Here is a 26,101-nt window from a genome sequence, read left to right as displayed (position 1 = left end):
AAAGAACCACCTTTAACACCTAAACAAAGCATTTCAGGCACTCAAAAGAGCTAAACCACACTAATAAATCTTTTCCAGTCTAAAATATAGTGATCATAGATCTCAGGCGAGAATGTTCCTAGGCTATGTTGTGCAGAACTATATGACAGATTATAGCTTAATAGCTGGTTAATAATAACTTTGTGATACCAACCCAGTTGATTACTAATCAACCTTCCAGAGATAGAAAAAGACTTGCTGTACTTTTCCTTTTTATGAGGCATTCAAATAGACTTGGGAGTTCATAGTTCGGGCGTATCCGAGAAAGGAGAATGGTACTTTAAACGAGAAGGAGGAAAGCCCAAGGGTAGGACGTTGGTGCCAAGAGAGAATCTTCTGAAGGCAACCGAGATGGAATATTTTTCCAAAGACCAGTCTTTAAAGATGTTCGGTCAATAACTGTTTCAAAGTCCCTGTAAAGATAGGGCATAAACTGCAGAGGTTGCTATTGCCAAAGGGTGATTATCAAAGGCTTCTGACTTAACCAACAACTTTTTAAAGCTTATGATTCACAGTGGCAGACACATGAGATTAACTATGGGCTCAAATTGGCCTGTGCTCCTCCTGAGTGAGCATCCTACAGGCACCGACTCAGGCTACAGTGCAACGCAACGTGTGCTTCAAAGTTACAAGTACATTGTGTTACTGTGCTGTCTTACCAGTAACACCTGAATGGACCACTGGGTATGTGTCAAGGAAAACTCAGGCCACAAGCCAGCATCCTTATTCTAAAGTAGCAGCCATTGATCTTTACCTGAAGATTAACACAGTCAAGCCAATAACTATCCTCGTAATTTGTGTTTCTGTAGAAGACACTTTAAGAGCGAGTAAACCATCTTCATTTTACTCTAGTGTTATGGTTGCACAGGCACCCCTGTACTCTGAGGATGTTCATCTCTTAGTCTCTTGAAAAAGTGAAACTGGAGCTCAATTTAAGCATGTTTATATTAGATCTATCTAGTGCTTAAAATGCAACAATTATGGTTGAGGATTTTCCAGTTCAACAGCAAACTTTGAGATACTTCACTGAACAGTCCTGTACGTTAATCTCTTACTTAGCAACGTATAATACTGAAGATTGTTTAAGTCATGTTATGTTGACGGACTTTTGTCTAGCGCTTATAAGCCCAGAACGGTTTCACGGTGCTGTGCAGGAAAAAACTCAAACTATATGGCGGATGGTGGGACCTTTCACTTTGTTATCAGAATAATCGTACTGTCAGTCGGAGCCCGTGTTCTCAAAGCCCTGAAAAGGTGTGTTTGGTGGGTGTGGTGGACTTGACTCTCGCCCATCCAAGTACAATGGAAACGTAAGTGTTGGGAAGTAGGATCCCATGGTCAGTCCACCCTGGCTCCCAATACCACTCTTCCCACTCACTTATTCACCTCAACGAGTTACCTTCATCAAGAAGGGTTCTTGCGTCAATTCGAAGCAGAGGAACCCAATTCAAACATGATCAGCTCCCACTGACCCAAAGTGCCACAACTTCTTTTAAGTCTGACGGTATCCACTTCCCCTTGGTAAACGCTTTATCGACAGGCTGAAAGATGCACTGGCAGCCAGATGGGAGCCTTGTTCTCGTCTCTTAAAATAGGCAGCATTTTGAGGAACGTTAGAATATTTTTAACTTCTCATGAATTTTAACCAGCCTCAAATGTTAGGCTTATTGTGCCTCGATTGCTGTTATTTTCACCTTCAACCTATTTGCAGCTTGGGATGAGTACGTTATAATGGATCTTTGCTCAGCTTAGGTGCCTCATCATTGCCTGTATTGCACTGTGCTTGTTAATGCCTTCTTCTTCCCAGGTCCTCTTGCAACCAAAAGATATCGAACTTGGCGCTCCCAACCGGAGAGCCATGGAAAAGTTCAGCAAGCATGTTAAACCAGATCAGATTGTCAACACTAGATTAGGGTTTTCAGGAAGCTCTGTTATATCACATGTAATCTCTCTCCCACTCCTGTTCTTCCAGCGAGTCCCTCACATGATTTCTCAATTTACAGATTTGTTGAAGATCCTCTTCCCTGAAGCAGACCGGAGGTTACCTTTTGGTGGCAAGGGAATATTCTTGATGAACTAAAGCCTTCCTTTCAGCAGCCCTAGCACCAGACACGCTTGACTTGCTGGCCAAGCTTACACACACAAACTGGTTGGGCAGCCATCCAATGGAAGAATGCCTGCAGAGAAGGATGGAGGGCATTGGGTGGTGCATTCAAAAGGGGCGAGATGCGTCAAATTATAGGGCGCCCAGTGGTGCCCTGCTTTTGAATAATACCAGGGGTTTCTCTGTAGCAACCCACCTACCCTGATTTCCACATCCAACTGTTTCTAAAAGAGCACTTCCTGGTAGCAGCCCAAAACTCGACCAGGAAGTTTACGTATAAAAACAAAAAGCTCATTAACAAAGTGCGCTACACTCTTACAGCACTGGACGGGATGCAAGTGCGGCAAGGACAAACTTATGACAGAGCTGGCAGGGAGGTAATAACTCCACTCTATGGGCTGTTGGCACCCTGGGCACAGTTACTGCTATTATATGGCCTGTGTGAGAGATGGGACGGTAATGCTGCTATGATAGGAGCCGGCATGGGGCGCAGTCCAGCAACACCACCATTATAAATTACAACAGTACTGCGCGTTTATATAGCGCTTACTACCCCTATGCTTGGCGCTGAAGCTCTTCCTATAGGACCAGCCGCTCCACCGGTAAGGGGTGTGTTTGGAAGGATGTTGCCTTTGTTTTGATCCTATGTGGGAAGTGTTTCCATGTCATGTGTGATGACCATCGAGATGCGGTTATCGTGTCATGGGACTCAGCACTTAGAAGTGTGTGGAGATGAAGTGACCCTGGGCCAGTGAGAGGCACAAGCACACAATCACACATTCATACGGGCGCGTGAGAAACAGGCAATGACACCTCCATATGGGCTGGTGAAGAGGAATAACATTAAACATGCCAGTGAGAGGGACAGACAGCTAATGGCACGCTCACCTGGGCTGTTCGCAGTAACAGGTAGGTAATGGCATTTTTGTATGGACGTGTGAGGGTCAAATAGGTAACGACACCAATACGTGGACCAGTGAGATTGACAGCCACGTAATGGCCAATGATATGGTCCAGTGAGACGGACAGGTAGGAAATGGCCTAATTATGTGAGAGGCAGAGAGGAGCAGGTCAGGGGTAACACCATCAGATGGACCAATGTGGGAGCAGATTAGTAGAGACACCTTGATATAGCCCCTTGAGCGACAGGTATGGAGACCTGTGTGAGGCAGGTATATACAGGCAACATTATAGAAAGTGGTAGGAAAGTGTGGTAAATTACGACATTACTGTAAGGGCCAGTCTGACAGGCCGTCGTGACAGCAAAAATAAGCCCTATTTTAAGAGACAGCGAGAAGGGACACACAGGCATTTATGCATTACAGACACAGAGATGATGGTCAGGTAGATATAAGACTCTTATAAGGGGCAGTGTAGGAAGCAGGCAGCTAATGAGACCATTACAATAATCAGTATGACAAGGAGGCAGGTGGTGAAACTATTACAGGGACCAGTGTGAGGAGCAGACTATGAGAAGCAATGATCTGAGCCACCCTGAGGGGACAGTTATGTGATGTTGGCATTATAATGGTCGATGTAAGGTGCAGGTGGGTGTGTGGGATGGAATGAGGAGACAGGTAAGGAACTCTTACAGGCAGCAGTCAAAAGCCAGTCACGTAATACTGCATTATTAGCAGGGCCGCTGGAATATGCGCCTGTGCGGTCACAGTGAATTACACATAATTATAGATTTGCCACATTTGCAACTTAATCTACCATCTGCCGCATAATGTGAGAATTTTAACAAAAAAAATGCTTCTAGTTTAAACGGTTAAAAAGTTACTAAAAATGTATTGGCGTTTGTTGCTGCGCAGCGGAAGGCCCTTTGCAAACCTAGGCAGGTCACGTTCAGTTGCTTATTGCTATATTTGGGTATTACACTGGTACTAACGGGGTGCAATCAATGCCCAGACAGTGTTACTGGGTTAAAAAAAGATTAAATATTGAAGCAATACTATTACAAAAAGTGTTGCATTAGGCCGCATAATTTGCCTTTTCTTGCCGCATAATTTACTCAACCCTGCCACATAACTTGGCCTTCTCCTGCCGCATTATTCCAGTGGCCCTGATATTTAGGGTAGGCTAGTGGCAAGCTTTAAACAGGCTCATGTGGTCAATGCTTGGTAAAGGCACAAATGAGAGAACAGTAGAAGGGTTTCTGCATTTTTGTCAAAGAAGTCAATGCACCAAAGCCAAAAAATAGAGGTGTCAGTACAAATGTTTATGAGCCAGCAGGAGTGGAATTCAACATTAAATAAACTGCCAGAACAAAAGTAACGATATTTTATCATTCACAACAGGCCGAAAATTCTCACTTTTGCTGCAGTCATTTTCGGTCTGCCCAGCTGGAGTAGAAATACCGCCTGGCCCTCTCCTACACTGCCCTCTCCCATCCTGCTCCTACTGGGCTCTCCTCCTTCTCCACCACTGCAATCAGCCGTCCAGCAAATGCCCTCACCTGCCAATCCCCTCCCCAGCCCAATCTACACTCAGAATCTGTAAGAGCAAAATAAAAAGGTGGCGGTTGATATTTTTTAACAAATTAAATACAAGTATTAGGCGTAAAGAACCCACACTACATCTATTTAGCACAAGAACATAATGGTTAGGTCTAAACTGTAGAGAATCGTGACAGGAATGTTTCTTTTTAGGTCTGGCTTGGCAGCACAGCTGTGGACAGACCTTATGGGACCAACAGATAAAGAGTTTCAAGGATACTGAGAAAGGCTTTGGATCCACTCAGATGTTGGTTTCCTTGTTTGTATATTTTGATTGGACAGCAGCCTGGTGCTTCTGCTGAAAAAGAGAGGTTCTATTGCACTTTTTGCCTTGTGGGAAAGCTTGTTCTCAGCACAGCAGAGCTGAGTTGGTTATGGTGACAACTCGGTGATCAAGGCTGTAGGCCTGATCTGTTTGTTATGAAATGTTACAACACTGGCAGCAAGCCTGCCCTAGCCACTGTAAAAATCAAGTGTTAAAGCCAATGGGCCTTTAAGGGTGGCTTATCATTACAAACTTGCAGAAAGGTCTATTGTTAGAGGAACTCCTGCACATTATCATACTAGGCAGGAGTGTTGGTATTGGTAATACCCTTGTGACAAACACTCGGGTAGAAGATTTTCACTTTGAGAATCCTCGTTATGACATTTTAGGAGGGGCTGTACACTGTTTTGCCAACTGTAATTACAGACAAAGGTTTGTGACTAACTGCTGGGAGAGGTACTTTTCAGATGAGTTTAGGTTTAGTCTAAGTTCACAGAGCTTTTTGCTGCCCAGTACACTGCTTCAAAGCGCTATGAGCGGTATGAACTCGATATATCCACACTCAAATATTACAGAAAGGTACAGAGGGGCTCTGCCTTACAGCGGAAAGCAGTGAGGCCAATGTATGCAGCTTACTGCAGCCCAAGGTGCCTTTCACTTCACATCTGCAAGATTACACACTCAAGTGGCACCATCATTACTGTTCTGGTGAATGAGACATCCACTGGGGTTTCCTTTTAGGTCTGGTGTTAGCGGAGACCTTCTGAGGTTACTAGAATTATAGGGGCTCCCAGCAGCACTCTTCTTCCACGTAATGCACCAGTCACATCTTTACCACCCATTATAATACACACTGTGGGACACTGAGACAGAGCCCACTTCAGCCACTGGCTGACCTCGCTGCGAGTGGCAGCATTCTGCTCTTTCACAAGGAGAACATCCTCACAGAAGGTAGTTCGGCTCAGTGCCAGGAACGTCTGTGGCAAAGTGTGTTTTTTGAGACTGGTGAAGGCCTGGAAGCTCCTCGACAAACGATCAAGTTTAATAAAAACCACAACAAAACAAGCATAAGAAAGCCAAAAGGCATGTGAACCAACGCCAGGTCTAATGGCTTTGGCAATGGTGAGCAAAATAATTGATGGATTGAACCCAGATCGGTGATTGGGGGTGAATGTTTGATTGGTTCCGCATTCCGTCCATCATTTGTGGTTGTTAGATATAAAAATACAGACATCATAGCAAAATGAACACGATTTTGCTTGTCGCTTAAATGAAAATGTTATAATTCAAGAAAATCTTACACACTATTAACGTTTCACTCAAAAAGACTCTCATATATATATATATATATATATATATATATATATATATATATATATATATATATAAATAATGTTGCTCATGAATTGGGTTGTAAAGTCCACACACTTATTATGTTGATCATGAATTGAGTTGTAAAGTCCACACACTTATTGGTAAGCAGGCCAAATAAATGACCCCAGGGCACGAGATGCTCTTGATAGAGTCCCAGGATTTATGAAATGACTCGTGAGGCTTCTCTCAGTGGCAGGGCCTCCACAACCACTTGACTCAGAACAGGGGCTGGTGTAGGCAGACAGACAGACCAGGACACCATCCCAGGTGCCAGAATTAGAGGGTTGGCCGGTAAATAAACATTCAGCCCCAGGAAGGCTGCGGGAAGCTCCCCATACTGTGGTCAGGCAGCCAGACTGATAAAAGTTCTGACACTACATCGTTGGGAAGACATGGGGGTGACGGGGGCTACGGCCTGATAGATGGGGTGGAGGATAAGGGGCGAAAGGGATCTATGCAGATTCCAAAGCAGTATTGCAGGCAGACCGGTGCCAGCCTACCACCATCTTACACAGTGCTTAATTTGTCAATAAAAACGTGCCGGTGCCCAAAGCTCTCCTCTGAAACTCGCGGCTCTTGCAATTAAATGCGCGAACACAGAATACTGAGGCGGCGTAATCCTGAAGCCATCTCGGTCCCCTTCAATCCATTTACAGCCACTCCCTCCCCCTTCAGATCACTCTAGCAGCTTTCTACTTTCTCCCTTTGTGACGCTTTTTCGTTTTTCCCTTCCTCCGTCTTTCCCAAGTGTGTCTTTTCCTCGCAGTAGAATAAGCCCCGGCCCTCAAAAATAAGTCCCGGTGCTCAGCACCGGAAACAACAAGCACAAATTAAGCACTGCTCTTACAGAAGCGACAACACCATGACAGCCACTGGGGGCATGTGGGACAAATAACGCCCCAGTCCCCCATTAATGCGCAGAAGAGACTGGCGGGTAACATCCTCAGGTCATTATAATGCTGAAGTGTGGTGAACTTGTGAGCACAAGACAAGAAATACTGGGTATGCCTCGATCTCCCACCCACTGACAGAAGACACAGGCAGAGTGGCTGTGCTATCCCTCAACACTGAGTGACTCTCAGAGGTGAGAGTTTCTGCATGCCTTGCATCCACTCTCCATGCAGTACAGGGCGATGTCTTCATCCTCAATGCTGTGCCCAGGGGAGGAGGACACGTCCTGTACCTCTTACAGATGGTGATCGTCCATCATGAGATACAGGGCATCACCACCCTCCGCCCCCACACACATGTTTATAAAAGACAAGGATTAACTACACCCCCTTACAGGGACCCGGACAGAAATCACACAATAGCCACACCATACCCAAGGGTCAGGGCGGCCTGCCCTGGACCCTGAAGTTCACACGAGGACGTAGCCGCAGGAGCCCTGGGGGGCACACATCTTCTGTACTTACAGAGGAGGGGGTGGCTCTCGATCGCCGTGTAGCCAGGCAGGCTCTGCTGGGGGCCTCGGGCACAGCGCACCAAGTTCTCGTTCCGGGAGCTGGTCCCACGCTCGGTCCGAGTTGGTGATGCTGGCCGAGACCTGTTCCGGTTGCCGAAGCACAACACCACCACCATTTTCGATGCACGTCGCCCATAGGGGGGTAGAGAAGAGGTTTAAAGGTGAACTGGGGGACTTGTGCCAGGGTTTCTTCCAATGCCTCTCCAAAGTCAGGTTAAGAGAGGCCGAGATGGTGCCAGAGGGGCCTCCGAGGCCCTGGAGAGCACAAGCGTGCCGACCAACCTCAAGAGACCAGGAGGATGTTCACAAGATTTCCTCTGATGCCCTCCTAAACCAAAACACGTCGCTACCAGTAAGACAGGCAGGAGTCCGGCTTTACCCTGAATGTGTCTAGAGCAAGAAAGCGCAGCTCGGAGTTCATCCAACTCCTGGCACAGACCCTCCACCTTTCCAATCTTGGGTTGCTCAGGTGGCAGTGCCTGGCAGATCCCCCACTCCCTTCCACAGCATCATTTTCCAGTCCTGAGTGGATCAGGACAGAGACACACCACTTCTCTAGTCTCGGGTACCTCAGCTGGCAGTGCCTGGCGGACCCCCCTCGCTCTTCTCCAGTCTTAGGAGCAGGGTGGGGGTTCTCCACTCCCTCCTGCAGCCACAGAATGACCAGGTGGCAGTGCCCGGGGCTGTCCTTCCGTTCTGGCGCCTCGAGGCGATTGAGTGACACTACCCAAAGTTTCTAAAGATGCCCTCCACAGCCCCACCATTCCATGCCCAGGTGTGTTCCGGTGTCAGAGCAGCACCACTTCGGCAGTCACCTGCCCCATGTGGAGAGAGTTCATCGGGGTCTGCTCGGCATGCCCAGCTGGCACAGGCTCCCCTCGGGCACGACCGGTGCTCTGGGTCACACGGACAGGACCAGCTGCTGGGAGCTGTCACCGCTCACACACCGGAGTCCCTCTGCCCCTCTCTGGGGGTGCCACAGTATCCGCGGAGTCTGCGCCCCCGTTCAGTCTCATGCCCCAGGCCGGCACCCCGCTTCATGGAGAGGGGCTAGGGCATCGTGTGCTGGGCAGAGCTCGGGCAGGACGGCAGGTCTGTGGCAGCTCCTCCCTCCATGCACTTCCTCACTGCCTCGCAGCGCCCCAAGGCTGTCCCGCCCCCGGAGAGGCAGGGGGAGGGTCGCTGGGCAACTGGGAACAACACATCAGCCCTCACTGGCAACTGGGAGGGGAGGGGCCAGGTGCCTGCAGTCTCACCGAGACAGCCACCAGCTTTAAGAGAGACAGGGACACCCACCAGTCCCCACTGGCAACTGGGAGGGGAGGGGCCGGGTACTGCCCACTCCCGCCCCTGCCAGGTGCCTGCAGTCTCACCGAGACAGCCACCAGCTTTATTCAATAGAGACAGGCGACATGCACCGGTCCCCACTGGGCACCACAGCGCAGGCCCTGTGAGCGGCTGCTGCCCACCCCAGCCCGTCAGGCACCTCCCCATGTGTCTGCTGTCTCAGCCGGACTAACACCTTCAGTTCAAGGAAATGCAGTCATAAGTACAGCAGCGCTCACTGGCAGAGGAGCGACATCACACACCCCCGTGGGGTGGAGGGCGGCACTCCAGACCTACAGATACCTGTCGTCTCAGTTGAAGCGACACCTGTAAGAGACACACCACCCTTCAATGGCAACAGACGGTCTATGGAGACCTGCTGCAGGGAGCCTGCGACGGTCCACCGTCCCCCCGAGGTCCCCTCAGACTGCTGAGGGGGTGTCTGCAGTCTCAGGTGAACCGACACCTGTAAGAGACACACACCGACCCGCACTGGCAACAGACGGTCTATGGAGACCTGCTGCACAGAGCCCCCGAGGGTCCACTGCCCCTCGAGGTCTGTCAGACTGCTGAGGGGGTGTCTGCAGTCTCAGGTGAACCGACACCTGTAAGAGACACACACCAACCCGCACTGGCAACAGGGGGGCTATGGAGACCTGCTGCACAGAGCCCCCGAGGGTCCACTGCCCCTCGAGGTCTGTCAGACTGCTGAGGGGGTGTCTGCAGTCTCAGGTGAACCGACACCTGTAAGAGACACACACCAGCCCGCACTGGCAACAGACGGTCTATGGAGACCTGCTGCAGGGAGCCTGCGACGGGTCCCCCGAGGTCCCCTGAGACTGCTGAGGGGGTGTCTGCAGTCTCAGGTGAACCGACACCTGTAAGAGACACACACCGACCCGCACTGGCAACAGACGGTCTATGGAGACCTGCTGCACAGAGCCTGCGACGGGTCCCCCGAGGTCCCCTGAGACTGCTGAGGGAGTGTCTGCAGTCTCAGGTGAACCGACACCTGTAAGAGACACACACCAGCCCGCACTGGCAACAGACGGTCTATGGAGACCTGCTGCAGGGAGCCTGCGACGGGTCCCCCGAGGTCCCCTGAGACTGCTGAGGGAGTGTCTGCAGTCTCAGGTGAACCGACACCTGTAAGAGACACACACCGACCCGCACTGGCAACAGACGGTCTATGGAGACCTGCTGCAGGGAGCCTGCGACGGTCCACTGACCCCCTGAGGTCCCCTGAGACTGCTGAGGAGGTGCCAGCAGTCTCAGATGAACCGACACCTGTAAGAGACACACACCAGCCTTCATTTGCGCTCGATTGAGACCTGTTGCAGAGAACTTGCGACGGCCCACTGCCCTGAGGTCCCTCTAAGACTGCTGAGGGTGTCTCTTTAGTCTCAAGTGATCCTACAGCTACGAGAGACATACACCAGGCGTTACTGACGGTCACCCTTCTGTGATGGGCGTCAGTCCACCCCTTGACATGCTCCTCAGTGCGCGCAGTCTCAGCCGGAGTGAAGAGAACCTTTAAAAGAGACAGCTCAGCCTCCCGTGGGCACTAAAGTGGGTGGCAGGGCCCACTGCCTCCGCACAACAGTTGTGGCAATAGGTCAACTGTGCTGTAACCGCTTTTATATAGCGCATACCACCCCTGAGGAGGCCTTAAAGCACTTTACGACTGGCAGGACACACTCCAGAATCCACGGTTAGTGGTGAACCCAGTGGATATCTTTGTAGGGTTTCCTTGGTTTTGGGGTTAGGCCTATGCTCTACATTCATTTACACCAGCTTCTCTGCGGTACATTAAATGAATAGAACCAAAGCGTGATTATCAATAGAGTGATCTCAAGCCGAGGCCTTGGGATGAGCAGACATTGGAGATGGGTTTAGTTACTCTCAGCTTCTAGAGCAGTGTTTCCCAAACTGCCGGCTGCGACCCACTGGTTGAGCCGATTGTCAGTGGGTTGGAAGTCCAAGCAATACATAACCATGCCTTTAAATCCTGTATTTATTGTGTCACATCTGCTGCGCCTCTTAGACCAGGGTCAAATGTCAGGTTAGGTCTGCTGACAAATTGCAGCTTGTGTTTCTAAAATCGGGATTGCTGTGTACAGACTCCTTTCACTTTGCAGTCAGAGAAAGAAAAATAAAGGGAATGTGACAACCTTGCTGGGGTAAAAAGAAAGTCTATGAGATGTCAATTTTTTTTAACACACAACAAAATGCAAATACCTGTAAACTGTACACGTTCAGCAGCTAGAAAAGTAAAAATAAAGCACGTTTTTTGAAATTCCAGTGAGATGGCAACATACATTTTAATGGGATCAAAACAAACCAATACACTTTACTTGGTGATGCACTAATGATAAAAATTCACAGAAATATGATTCATACACATTATCATTTATGTGCAATATAATTTTTATCACTAAACTTCACGTCTGTGCAAATTTAGTGGTCATTTCAATGGAAAATTGGCTTTCTGTAAATGACAGTGCAATGCCACACGATGCTTTAGTTGCATTAAAAATCACCCAACTCGTGTCTATTACAGGTAGGTGGGTCACAAAAGTTTGTTGTTCTAAAAATTGGGCTGTGGTTCAGAAAAAGATGGGGAAGCACTGCTCTGGAGATAAAGCTTCAAAGAGGGGGGTCGGAGCCCATAAGGCGAGGAGTGGACAGTCGGCAGAAATACAATAATAAGAACAAAAACCATGGGGGTGGCAGAGTAGGAAGGCGCGGCGAGGATGGAGGGCACGAGAGATGCATCGACAGATAGTTTTAAGGCTGTCTGTTTTCGTCCAGTTTGAGGAATATTGTGGAAGGAAACTCTCTGAGATGCCATGCAATCTGAGGATGTAAAACTAGAAAGAGAAAACACTATATAGAGGTCAACATAGCCCACTGTGCTGTAGCACACTTGAAGAGGGCACCCTCACCATGTGGGGTGCCCTGGCACCGCCCATGCTGATTGCATGATCCACAAAGATATGTAAAATTATGTAGACCAACGCCTGGCCCACAACAGAAACATAACTACAATACACTCCCAGTGACGGGCACTGCCACCCCACCCTGTGCCCAGCAGCACAGGCTGGCAAGGCGTGGAATGGGCAGTGCCCACCAGGCAAGCCTGCTCTTCCAGTGGCAGGGGAGGGATGGGTATATCACAGGCCAGGCCCACCCTCCGCGTGCCCAGCCGGCACCAGCACTTTCAGCAGGAATGGCGCCTTTATTGACGCGAAAAGTGTGCCACCAGGAGGCGTTCAGAGGTACTGCTTCAAACACACCGGAAATGGACGCCCGAGCAGTGCCTAGCGCAGAAAAAACAGGGAACACCGCATTCCCTTCATCGTGTGATTAATGTATGCGTGGGCACAGGCAGGCTGGCATAAAGCTGCAGTATGTATGTGCTTAGAGGAGGCAGGCTGCCGGGAAGCACTGTATGCAGGCACAATGCAGCAAACAAGGCACTATTTGCTCTATCTGGTCACAGTGCACACAAGCACAGCATCTGTCAGTATTGTTTGACTTCACACAACCAAGCACGTGAAGCAAATAGTTAAGTGTTTACTAAAAGATTGTGTAAACAGTGCACTGCGCTACTTGAATCATGAGGCTGATATAGTATGCGCACATTGCAAATACTGCACTGTTAATATCTCCTGCTTTGTATAGGTAAACTTTTAAAACAACACTATTTGCATCAAGCTATTGCGGCAAAATGCACCCACTGCACTTTCTGCAGACACAGACTGCAAACAACGCACCGTTTGTAATGTGTGCTTGGTGCAGGCAGAGTTTAAAACGTGTTCTTCAAATGATGTGACTGCTACAGACACGGACTGCAAAACTTCCCAACAGAAGCGCATGCAGAGGCTGTCTGCAAACACCGCACTGTTTCTTCTGACGCCATCCTGTCACATGAAGGACTGCGCTCTTGCGAGGCCTGTCTTAGCTTAGCACTAGTCGGTCACTCGCTAAAGCTCCGTCGAGCAAGACCTAACGAGTAACTGGGTCTCTCCCTGCAGACGCCGCCATCACAGGAGAATCAACATCTTCTGGCCAGACCCAATCCAACCGCTGCTGCTGTCTGTGGGCCAAGACTGCCCCAAACATGCCCAGCACAGGACTGCTCCCACGCTGCGCCTGCGAGCCCTGGCCCATGGTTGGTGCGTCAGATGGGGGGGGGGGGGGGGGGGGGGGGGGGGTCTACAAGACTGGTAGAGTAGAGAACACACTGAAGTTACCAAGGAAGAGCTGCACGTCAAGGGTTTCATCCTGGAAAACATCCCATAGCTCTCATGATGCCCCTGCATGCCAGGGTCCGCTCACAAGCTCATGGCTGGAGCGTCAGAGTCGAGGAGACCCTAGAGGGACCGGGTCAAAGGTAGAGGTCTATAAGACTGGCAGAGTCTCAGCTCACAGCGGGCTCATGGCTGGTGCGTCAGAGTCAAGGAGACCCTAGAGGGACCGGGTCAAAGGTAGGGGTCTATAAGACTGGTAGAGTAGAGAGCATACTGGAGTCACCAAGGTAGAAGAGCTGCACGTCAAGGGTTTCATCCTGGAAAACATCCCATTGCTCCCATGATGCTCCTGCATGCCAGGGTCCGCTCACGAGCTCATGGCTGGAGCGTCAGAGTTGAGGAGACCCTAGAGGGACCGGGTCAAAGGTAGGGGTCTATAAGACTGGTAGAGTAGAGAACATACTGGAGTCACCAAGGTAGAAGAGCTACATGTCAAGGGTTTCATCTTGGAAAACATCCCATAGCTCTCATGATGCTCCTGCATGTCCGGGGCCAGCTCACGAGCTCATGCAGCGTCAGCCAGAGTTGAGGAGACCCAAGAGGGACCAGACCACAGTTGTGGGTCTTCAAGACTGGTAGAATCAAGACGTACTGGAGTCTAAGGAGGAAGAGCTGCAAGTCAAGGGTTTCACCTTGGAAAACATCCCATAGCTCTCATGATGCTCCTGCATGCCAGGGTCCGCTCACGAGCACAGGCAGCGTCAGCCAGAGTTGAGGAGACCCAAGTGGGACCAGACCACAGTTGTGGGTCTTCAAGACTGGTAGAATCAAGACGTACTGGAGTCTAATGTGGAAGAGCTGCAAGTCAAGGGCTTCACCTTGGAGAAGATTCCACTGCTTTTGCGATGCACCTGTGCGATCACTCATCGATGGGTCGGTGTCTCGTCTCATTGTTCTCATGATGCGCCTACATGCCTTGGGCCACCTTGCACAAAGCTCGCCGTCAAGGGAGTTCAAGCGGGACCCATGTGGGATTCCTCAAGACTGGGACACCCGATGATCTTGCTGTAAAGGTTGAAGAGTTGCACGTCAACGTTTTCACCTTGAGAACAGCACATTGCTCTTTGATGCACCGGCTCCTTCTGACAACTCACTTATGGTCGATGTCTCACGATTTATGTGATCTAAGGCAGATCTCAGGTGGGGTATTTCAAGACTGGCAGTGCCAGTGGTTGAGTGGAAAAAGTGCAAGAGATGCAGTCACTGCAGTCAAATGAGGATCACAGGTGAGAGGTCTTCAAGAGTGGGAGGGTGTGTGATGATGAAAGGTACAGATGGTAGAGATGAGGTATCACCTCCGAGGAGACCCTGTAGTAAGTAGAAGTGAGGCACAGCATGTAGATCAGAGCTCTCATGCGTAGAGTGTGGGAGTTAGAGAGTCCACAGGCCTCAGGGGAAGGAGCCTTCACATGGACTGGACAGCCTGCAGAATTCAGGGACAGAATCGTATCATTAGCTGCAGAGCCTGCAGGTCTCAGGGGACAGAGCTGTCATGGGGTGGGAAAACTCACGGGTACCACAGAACTGAGCACTGTGTATGGGCTAGACAACTCGCAGACTTCAGGAGTAGGAGCTCGTTCACTCGATGGACAGCCAGCAGGCCTGGGAAGGAGTCCTGTCATGGTCTGAAGAGCCAGCAGGCCTTAGGGAAGGAGCCCTGGCATGGGCTGAAGAGACAGCAGGCCTTAGGGAAGGAGCCCTGGCATGGGCTGAAGAGCCGGGAAAGGAGGCCTGGCATGGGGTGGAGAGTCAGCAGGCCTTAGGGAAGGAGCCCTGGCATGGGCTGGAAAGCCGGGAAAGGAGCCCTGGAATGGCTGGAGAACTAGCAGGCCAGGGAAGGAGCCCTGGCATGGACTGGAAAGCCCAATGGCCTGGAAAGGAGCTCTGGTATGGGCTAGAGCACCTGCAGGCCTTAGGGAAGGAGCCCTGGCATGAGCTGGAGTGTCAGCAGGCCGAGAAGGAGCCCTGGCATGGTCTGGACAGCCAGGAAGCCTCAGTGGACAGAGCCCTGGTATGGGCAGGAGAGCTTGCTGGCAGGGAAGGAACCCTGGTTTAGGCTAGAGCACCTGCAGGCCTAAGGAAAGGAGTCCTGGGATGGGCTGGAGAGCCATCTGGCCGGGAAAGGAGCCCTGGGATGGGCTGGAGAGCCAGCAGTTCTTAGGGAAGGAGCCCTGGCATGAGATTGAAAGCCAGAAGGCCTCGGGAATGGACCTCTGGCATGGGCTGGAGCGCCTGTAGGCCTCAGGAGCGGAAGAGTCTTTATGATGGTCCATAAACGGATTGGATATCGTGTAGCACTAAAGACAAATTCTCATAGTGTTGGAATGTCTTTTTGGTGTAGGTAATACAGAAATATTTTACAGGCATGCAAGATAAACAACAACAGGAGCCATAATTTGTGCGTACATTTTCACACAAGCGCTAATTTAGAGGTGAGAGACCATTGCACGCACTTGGGTTTGAGAATCGGTTTTAACAAAACTTATATTAAAACTGGAAAGACAGTAATGACGGGAGAAAAAATACTCACCTGTCTCCACTCTGCTTCATTTTACTGCCAGTGTGAAGTGGGTGCAAAATATTGCTGGTGTTGGGGCTTTTTATGAACCTGCTATTCTACGCCTCCCATTCCGGCTTCTGCAGCAATCACAGAACCAAAACTGCCCAGATCGCAGCCACTGATGACATCCAAACTCTCCTCGACCAAGGAGAAACAGCAGCTTTGATCCTCATTGACCTCTCGGCAGCCTTTAATACCATAACCCACCACATGAGGACCATAAGACTCCACCACATTGGCATCTAAGGGGACACGCTCAGGTGGATCGCCTCCTTCCTCACCGGAAGAACCCAGAGGATCTACCTCCCCTCTTTCACCTCTGAACCCAAGGCAATCACTGTGGTGTCCCCCAGGGCTCATCCCTCAGCCCCACGCTCTTCAACACATGTATGACCCCACTGGCCAACATCGTCAGATCCCACGGCCTCAACATAATTTCCTATGCAGACCCTCCCAGCTCATCCTTTTACTCACCGACAACCCCTGCACCAACAGAACTACCTTTGATGCATGACAAGCGTCTTTGACTGAATGAAGAACAATTGTCTGCAGCTTAACACAGAAAAGACGGAAGTACTGATCTTTGGCAATAAGAGCAACACATAGAACTGGTGGCCATCAGACCTAGGACCCGCACCCACTTCCTCCGGCCATGCCAGAACCTCAGAATCATCGACAGCAAGGTCACCATGAAGTCACAGATCAAAGCCGTCTCCTCCGCCTGCTTCCTCACTTTGTGAATACTACGTAAGATCTTCAAGTGGCTAACTCTACACATGAGGCGCACAGTGACACAGGCACTCATCACCAGCCGAATGGACTACGGCAATGCCCTTTACGTATGAATCACTGCACACCTTCTACAGATACTTCAGACCATACAGAACACCACAGCAAGACTCATCCTCTGCCTTCCCCGACGAACCCATGTCACACCCCACCTTAGGCAACTCCACTGGCTCCCCCGTACAGAAGAGATGCCAATTCAAACTGCTGACCCACAGACACACGGCTCTACACAACTAAGGACCCGCGTACATTAACCACCGCCTGAACTTCCACCAACCGCTCTGCCTGCCTTTCACTTGCCCATACTCCTGCATCTACCAAAGCAGAATTGGAGGACGCTCCTTCTCTCATATCACAGCAAAACGTGGAACAGTGTCCCCCCATGCAGCTCCGGACCATCACCTCACTTCTGGAATTCCGAATGGCCCTCAAGACCTGGCTGTACGAATAAGCCACCAGGACCTGCAAGTGCCTGGATAGCCTATTGGGTGATTAGTTGTGCCTGATAAATCCTGACTGAAGTTCTAAGTGACCCCAAAGGCCCTCAAGGAGTGAGGGTCCTCAGTCAGGCAGCAGGGGGTCGTGAGACGTCTGTTGGCATTAGCTAGGAGCTGCTAAAAGCCTGCCACCTTAGTGTGGCACTTTGATTCTGTATGTTAAAGTTAGTTTTTGCATGGTTGAAGCACAGCTCCAATTCAGTTTTTTTCCTAAGTGCTTATGTCCCTTGGTGCCATCACAGGGCACTGCTATGTTCTCAGAGGGCTCTTGACAGGCGGCACTAGCAGCACTTCTCCCTAGCTGCATGGTTTTAGAAACCCTAGACTCTCCTGGATTGGGGAGATGATCTAAACCTAGACTGACTCCTCAGGAGAGGTAGCACAGGCCAAACAGCAAGATGGGCTTCGAGGCACTATGAAAGGCCCCGTCAGAAAGTTCAACAAATGTCTTTGGGCAGAATCCCGCGAGGTGCCACTGACGCCAGGGGACAAAGCGAAGAGACTGGCTCAGAGAGTGGAAAGCAGAAGCCGGCTCAGCAACGACACAGGCAAGCGACCTCGCTCTTCGGATGCTAGGGGTGCCTTCCTGCAGACCCAGAATGACCTATCTGGGAAGGGGAGGGACATGATTTTAACTTGGCCATCAAGATTCTCCTGATGAGAGATACACCGAGCTCCATTAGATCGAATGTGCAAAAGAGATCTGCTGGGGGGCTTTGCATTTTTTGCACCCCCAACTATCATGCCACACTTTCTACAAACTGCAAAATTGCTCCAACGGACTGCCTGTGGAAGTGGTTTGTCCCACTCAGGGTCCTCCGACATCAGGGCAGGGAGCGGGGCTTTCCCACAGTGTTGATGGTAGCTGTCTGATGTTTCTTTCTAGGTGGACAACACAAGCCCGCAGCAGACCTAGCAACAGGTAGGGGCCTGTCATCACACACCCGGACTGCACTGCAATCCCCAGCAGAGGTAGGGGCCTGTCATCAAACACCCGGACTGCACTGCAATCCCCAGCAGAGGTAGGGACCTGTCATCACATACCCGGACTGCACTGCAATCCCCAGCAGAGGCAGGGGCCTGTCATCACATACCCGGACTGCACTGCAATCCCCAGCAGAGGTAGGGGCCTGTCATCAAACACCCGGACTGCACTGCAATCCCCAGCAGAGGCAGGGGCCTGTCATCACACACCTGGACTGCACTGCAATCCCAGCAGAGGTAGGGGCCTGTCATCACACACCTGGACTGCACTGCAATTCCAGCAGAGGTAGGGGCCTGTCATCACACACCCGGACTGCACTGCAATCCCCAGCAGAGGTAGGGGCCTGTCATCACACACCCGGACTGCACTGCAATCCCAGCAGAGGTAGGGGCCTGTCATCAAACACCCGGACTGCACTGCAATCCCCAGCAGAGGCAGGGGCATGTCATCACACACCTGGACTGCACTGCAATCCCAGCAGAGGTAGGGGCCTGTCATCACATACCCGGACTGCACTGCAATCCCAGCAGAGGCAGGGGCCTGTCATCAAACACCCGGACTGCACTGCAATCCCCAGCAGAGGCAGGGGCCTGTCATCAAACACCCGGACTGCACTGCAATCCCCAGCAGAGGCAGGGGCCTGTCATCACACACCTGGACTGCACTGCAATCCCAGCAGAGGTAGGGGCCTGTCATCACACACCTGGACTGCACTGCAACCCCAGCAGCAGGTAGGGGCCTGTCATCACATACCCGGACTGCACTGCAATCCCAGCAGAGGCAGGGGCCTGTCATCAAACACCCGGACTGCACTGCAATCCCCAGCAGAGGTAGGGGCCTGTCATCACACACCCGGACTGCACTGCAATCCCAGCAGAGGTAGGGGCCTGTCATCACACACCCGGACTGCACTGCAATCCCCACCCGGACTGCACTGCAATCCCCAGCAGAGGTAGGGGCCTGTCATCACACACCCGGACTGCACTGCAATCCCCAGCAGAGGTAGGGGCCTGTCATCACACACCCGGACTGCACTGCAATCCCCAGCAGAGGTAGGGGCCTGTCACCACACACCCGGACTGCACTGCAATCCCCACCCGGACTGCACTGCAATCCCCAGCAGAGGTAGGGGCCTGTCATCACACACCCGGACTGCACTGCAATCCCCAGCAGAGCTAGGGGCCTGTCATCACACACCCGGACTGCACTGCAATCCCCAGCAGAGGTAGGGGCCTGTCATCATACACCCGGACTGCACAGCAATCCCCAGCAGACCAGATCTGCATTGAGATAAGATTTTCCAGACACTGATACCAAAGCTTTTTACTCCACTGGCTGCAAAAGGAGCAGTTAACCTCGCCAGCGGAGTGAAATGCAAGGATCATTCAATCTGTTTGGACGAGGAGACGGGGGTACAAATTGAACTCAGTGTTGCTGTTTGCACAGTCACTAAGTGAATCACATTGGCACACAGCCTCGTGCCACGCTCTTCCGGGGCAGGTACAACGGGGAGGCGGGCCGGGGGTGTTCTGGGAGGCTGATGGCGCCAGGGCCCCAGGATAACGGCAGAAGTGGCTTTATGATTTTTTCCCCAGTTTATATATAGCGCTAACTCGACCCGAATGCATCGGAGCGCTTTAGATGAGCAGCAGTTACATTACACATTTATTTTCGGAGGCACGGGATGATTAAGTGATATCCCTAGAATCACAGTATGCTGAGCCGACGCCGAGACTCGCGTCTGGTTGCCCAGGCAGCTCTGGCCGTGCCAAACTTGAAATAAATGGATAGTAAAACATCCCAGGCCCACCTCCCGGCCTCAATCAGCTTCCGGGTGTTGGGATAACAGTGTGCCCCGTTGGGTGGAGTGAGTGTCTGCAGCGCCGCCTGTGAAAGGGGCGTCCATGCGGGTTGCCGGGTGATGGCGCGCCAGTAGGCGCTATGATGAATACTGCAGTGTTATGGGTATTAGGCGGTATTTTGCCTCTCAGGATAGCGCCAAGACCAGACTTATTCCGGGCGCTGCCTGGAGCCGAGCCGCTGTTTATGGCTCCGACGAGACAAAGGCGGCGGAGCCCTTGTTAGCCGCCCCCTGAGGGGGATAAACAGAGGGCTGTCAGCGGCGCCTCGCACCCCAGCCCCGGGGCGCGAGGTGGGTGATCTGGGTGAGGCATGGGGGGGCCTCTACCTGTAGGGAGGAACGGAGGCTGGGATGGGAGAGAGAGGAGAGACTGAGGGATGCTGCACCCAGAGGAACAAGCACTGGCAAAGCCAATGGGTATCGCCCATGCGAGATCAATAGACTGTGTCAATGTTTTCCCCAAGTTGTACAGCAGCACAGCGAAAAGTAAAGAAGAAAGTGCTACGACGCAGGCAGCACCGGCCACGTCATATCGTTATTTTTCGGTACTTTCAGCCATGCTACTGTGCACAATATGGCAATAAAACATTGTCATAACAGCAGATCCTGGCTAGACATTGCTTTGCCAATGCTTGTTTTTCTAGCCCGACTGGAAGACGAACCGCTGCCACTTTGGATAGAAGGCTGTGTGAAGAGAGCCAGCCATCACCTGGTGCCCGGCGTCGGGGGCAGTGATGCCCTGATCTGGGTTCAGCCATCACCTGGTGTCCGGCGTCGGGGCAGTGATGCCCTGATGTGGGTTCAGCCATCACCTGGTGCCCGGCGTCGGGGCAGAGATGCCCTGATGTGGGTTCAGCCATCACCTGGTGCCCGGCGTCGGGGGCAGTGATGCCCTGATCTGGGTTCAGCCATCACCTGGTGCCCGGCGTCGGGGGCAGTGATGCCCTGATGGTGCCCAGCGTCGGGGGCAGTGATGCCGTGATCTGGGTTCAGCCATCACCTGGTGCCCGGCGTCGGGGCAGTGATGCCGTGATCTGGGTTCAGCCATCACCTGGTGCCCGGCGTCGGGGGCAGTGATGCCGTGATCTGGGTTCAGCCATCACCTGGTGCCCGGCGTCGGGGCAGTGATGCCCTGATGTGGGTTCAGCCATCACCTGGTGCCCGGCGTCGGGGGCAGTGATGCCGTGATCTGGGTTCAGCCATCACCTGGTGCCCGGCGTCGGGGCAGTGATGCCCTGATGTGGGTTCAGCCATCACCTGGTGCCCGGCGTCGGGGCAGAGATGCCCTGATGTGGGTTCAGCCATCACCTGGTGCCCGGCGTCGGGGGCAGTGATGCCCTGATCTGGGTTCAGCCATCACCTGGTGCCCGGCGTCGGGGGCAGTGATGCCCTGATGGTGCCCGGCGTCGGGGGCAGTGATGCCGTGATCTGGGTTCAGCCATCACCTGGTGCCCGGCGTCGGGGCAGTGATGCCGTGATCTGGGTTCAGCCATCACTTGGTGTCCAGCGTCGGGGCAGTGATGCCGTGATCTGGGTTCAGCCATCACCTGGTGTCCAGCGTCGGGGCAGTGATGCCGTGATCTGGGTTCAGCCATCACCTGGTGTCCAGCGTCGGGGCAGTGATGCCCTGATCTGGGTTCAGCCATCACCTGGTGTCCAGCGTCGGGGCAGTGATGCCGTGATCTGGGTTCAGCCATCACCTGGTGCCCAGCGTCGGGGCAGTGATGCCCTGATCTGGGTTCAGCCATCACCTGGTGCCCAGCGTCGGGGCAGTGATGCCCTGATCTGGGTTCACGGGCAGATCAGGGGCGCGACTGATGCTTGTGGTTGCAGCTGTCACTTCTCTCCGTGTGTCTAAAGAGGTTCTCAGGGAGGCACCAAAAGGGGACATCGGAAGATACTTCTTTATGTGGGGGTTAAGCCATGCGCAAAGTGGGCTCCGGCCACCCAGGGCCCCCTGACAGAGAAGCTCTGTTCTGCAGAATGTCGGACCCTGAATAATTCTTGAACAGATTGTTTTAAATATCGTTTTCCTTTTAGTTATTTTTAATGCGGGTGATGTGTGAGAGTTTTTTTAAGACGTTCCGCAGAGAAATATTGTGTTTATGTTTCATGCAACATCCATTAGAAACTAGAATCAGAACAGGTCCTCCATGAGAATAGAGACGGTGTCAGATTATTTGCAGTAATATTAGTGAGCTGCCGCGGTGCTATAATACTGAAAATACAAGTTAATATCCTTCAATATTAGATGAAAACACATTTATAATTTGGGCCAGTGTGCTTGTGCACTGTCAGAGATCTGGCCAAAGAAAGCACGAAAGAGCTGAAACTGGATAATAAATTTAGAGCGTTTGCCAAAATAGGTCCCCAAAATACGTCTGGGCCACGGCCCCCCATAATCCTTAAAATGTCCATGAGTCCAGGAACAAAACAAATTGAGTCCGGAGGCGAGACTGTACCTCCTCTGGAGGCTCAGTTTACTCTGCAAACAACAGGGCAGCCATGTTACTTCCAAAGACCGTGGACACCTATAGAAACTAACACGCGTTGGTGCAGTATGGCATGGAATCTGAGAAAATAGAACAGGTGGTTCTCTTTCAATGGGTTCAATAGAGACGAACCCGCCAAAGGGCAATTTGATTGGCAGATTAAGATGGAGAATATATCTGCGGGTAAAGTCAGAGGTGCTTATGGATGCTCAGAATATTGAAGGACATTTGTTCAATGTTAAATTAGTTTACATTGCTTTAAGTTGATCTGAGTCTGAAGGCTCAGGGGGCTAGTTAATGCTTACACTACAGGGATATGTGTTTCACTTCATTGTCAGAAGTTCGAGCCCCGCAGGTCATCTCAAACTGTCATCCTTCCAAGGTCGATAAAAGGAGCACCACGGACATGCCTAACAATAAACAAACAATATTCACTGTTGAAACGCTCACGGCTCAACATGCTCTTTACTGTTTATTTTGACATGTTAAATTACAAATTATGTTTTTGATCAGTATTTAGTGTGATTAGTAATTTGTAATAATAAGCATTTGTTAAAAAGTGTGTTTGATACAAGTCTGTTAAGAAAACAAAGGGAAGTGTAAAAAGAAAGTGTACCTTATTCACAGCGCGAGCAGCAGAGAGGCACTAATAAACTTTAATCAACCTGTGCTTGGTCCATGCTCCAGAGAAAGAATAGAAGTGACGCTGTGGCCTGCACTTGCCAACCAGGAGGCAGCCAAGAAGAGTGACACTAAAGCCAACAAATGGTAACCAATGGGCGGGCTGCAAGCTTTTCATTGTAAACAGTAGTGTCTCCCAAGCGAGACAGTAGGCGCAGTCGCACACTTGACCCTGATAAAAACGATCGGGGTGAGAGGAGATATGAAAAAGAGTGCAAGCAGGGCACGACAGGAGGCGCTACAGCATTAGACAAACAGAGAGGCGCCCGAGGGAACTGAAAAAGAGGGACTGACTGTTGGGCAAAGGTGGTGGAGGAAGGGTGAGCAGACATGACGAGAGAGCTCAGAAGGATTCTTAACAGGAGCAGGAGAGACACAAGAGCTACAGATAGAACAGAGAAGCAGGAGAGACTAGAGGAGCGAGAGAGCAGTACGGTCCTGAGACTGAGCGCAGGAGACACTGAAGGGAAGGGGAGAGCGCACCAGAGGCACCAGGGAGCTGACCAGGAGGGCTTGTTCTAGGCAGGGCACATCCCAGAGGTGCCTCAAGAGCTCCACCCAAATCACAGCATCCTCTAGGCCCAGAACAGGTTCTAAGAGTTGATTCCTCTTGTGGTGTCTCTTCAGACATGTCCAGCAGCTGCTGCTCGTACTGAACACCCTTCCCATCACACCCTCTACTCCCAGGACTGTTAGTGTGAACCCTTTAGCAGTAAGATGCTGCCATTTACACTTAAAAGGCCATCTCTGCCCTTTCTGGGCTCTCTAATCTGTGACGCCTACAAGAGGCAAAAAAATACAAAGCTGAATGTCAGGGACTCAACTTTATTTTGCATTTCACAAGTCTGCCCCTTGGCACTATGACATCCGAGTCCATCAGCCACTTCTGGCCTGTCCGTCAACAGCACGTATTTTAGCTTTCAGCGCTTTCATTATGGGCTCAGAACCGCCAACATGCAAAGGGCTGTAGCTAAAACGCCAGATTTGGCCGAAGTAGTTATACATTCCATGGAAGTACCGTGTAAGCTAAGTTTTAACATTTTACAAAGTCGTCTTGCCAAAAATAGCTTGTTTCATATATAAATTCAAAAGTAAACATTGCCCACATATTTTGTCAGGGTTCATTCTTTCGTACACCATGCATTAGAACAAGTACTGACATCGCATATCACTTGCCTTTTGTGTAGTGGAAAGTTTGATACTGAGCTTCGCTAAATAACAGAGGTAAAACAAGGACAGTAGCACAGCCTCCCCTACCACAAAGAATAAGTAGCAGACAGCTGGCAGGGGCAGCAGAAACATCACAGGATTCTCTCACATCCAGGACAGGTACAAGACAGGTCACTAACACACTTGACTGTTCTAAGATTTCCATGAATAGAAACAAACACACAAGCAGTAGAAAATACCTGGAAGAAACAGCCAAACCTCCTGTGGAATTACTATACATTCATGCAATATATAGGAAGACAAACCCTCGCCTACATAGCGTGGTGCGCTCCATCAGTGGGAACCATTAGAGAGTATTACTGTTCACTGGTTGGACAGCCTCTCAGTTATGGGTTCCAGAGTTTGGGTGAGGTTATGTCTCTTAGAACAACATTTAGGGCCTGATTACAACTTTGGCGGAGGGGGTTAGTCTGTCCCAAATGTGAGGGATAGCCCGCCCACCGTATTACGAGTTCCATAGGATATAACGGACTCGTAATGCGGCGGACAGGATATCCGTCACATTTGGGACGGATTAACCCCCTCCAGCAAAGTGGTAATCAGGCCCTAAAGCTTCTTTGTTAAAATGTCAACCTATATTAAAATGCTGTGTGGGAGAGCTAAACTCTTTTTACTAGTGTATTCCTGTTGCAAGGATAAAAATTAAAGGATCAAGGAAGTGGCCATCTTTCTCCATTCAGTTGATGTTTCAGAGCTCGCATGTCGACCCTACAGGTTCAAGTGGCTTTCACAGGACTATATGTATCTCCATCAAATATTGTGAAACATTCCCAGGTTCACAGGGCATCTCAGCAATGACTGAAGCTATGGTAAGTTTCTTTTGAGGGCATGTTGGCATACAAGGGCACAACAAGGATCTAAGAAATCTTAGGGCCGACAGGATGTATATGAGGGTGAGGGCAGTCAGAAATTGTCAGAGAGCATGCTTTCAGCTTCTGAAAGCTGCCCCTATCTCTACTTGGGAGATCAGCCATCGTTAATATGGTTTCACTACCACGCTTCTTATGCCAACTCCAGAATTACCCCTATACTGTTTAACCCTCTTGGTTTCAACAGAGCAATGCACTCCTGGGACAGTTCTTGTGGAGTGGAGGCGCATTCCACATAGCCCTTCGTACATGCTTCCAATCTACCTTCTGCTGCAGCATCACCGCCACAGATGTCCAATCATATTATGCTGCATCTCATTTACAGATTCTCAACAACTGGTGGTACGGTCCACAGGACGATTCGGCCTACGCCACTGAAAAGTGGGCGATGGGCAACACTTCGTTCTGCCGGCTACATGGTGAGGTGGATATGGGAGCTCTCCCTCCAGCGACTACAGTGGTGGTACAGGTATGGAGACAATCCCTTCGTAGAAATGGGCTGGTGGGGGCGGCTGATGCAGGAGATGCCGCTGTGGCCGGGCACTCTCCTCCCACAAGTGGCTTGGTTGAAGGGCTTTCAGGGATGGGATCAGATTGGTATCTCTACACTGGGTGACGTTATACGTGGTAGTATACTTACATTGCTTCAGGAGCTCCAATCTAAATACATAATGCATCGCAGTCAATTCTATAAATATCTGCAATTGCGCCATGCTATCTCCCTATCGTAACCTCTTAGACCTCCCAGAATTC

At 50.9% G+C, this 26,101-nt stretch overlaps 1 protein-coding gene across 2 annotated transcripts in view; it reads right to left on the bottom strand.

The window, feature by feature from the left end:
• The window catches only part of DVL3 (dishevelled segment polarity protein 3), a 308,433-nt gene that overhangs the window by 76,508 nt on the left and 205,824 nt on the right, over positions 1-26,101 (bottom strand). Inside the window, exon 1 of one of the 2 annotated variants that reach the window (XM_069212938.1) lies at positions 7,696-7,966. The exons of the other annotated variant lie outside the window; for it this stretch is intronic. Coding sequence (XP_069069039.1) covers positions 7,696-7,861 — 166 coding nt within the window. The 5' untranslated portion in view covers positions 7,862-7,966. Of the gene's footprint in view, positions 1-7,695; positions 7,967-26,101 lie in introns of those variants that run through there. 2 annotated transcript variants of the gene reach the window in all.

The sequence above is a fragment of the Pleurodeles waltl genome, chromosome 11 (assembly GCF_031143425.1).
Source record: "Pleurodeles waltl isolate 20211129_DDA chromosome 11, aPleWal1.hap1.20221129, whole genome shotgun sequence".
In the NCBI taxonomy this organism is placed as follows: Eukaryota; Metazoa; Chordata; class Amphibia; order Caudata; family Salamandridae; genus Pleurodeles; species Pleurodeles waltl.
The sequence above is the reverse complement of the archived record's forward strand: the minus strand, read 5'-3'. Positions and strand labels throughout refer to the sequence as shown.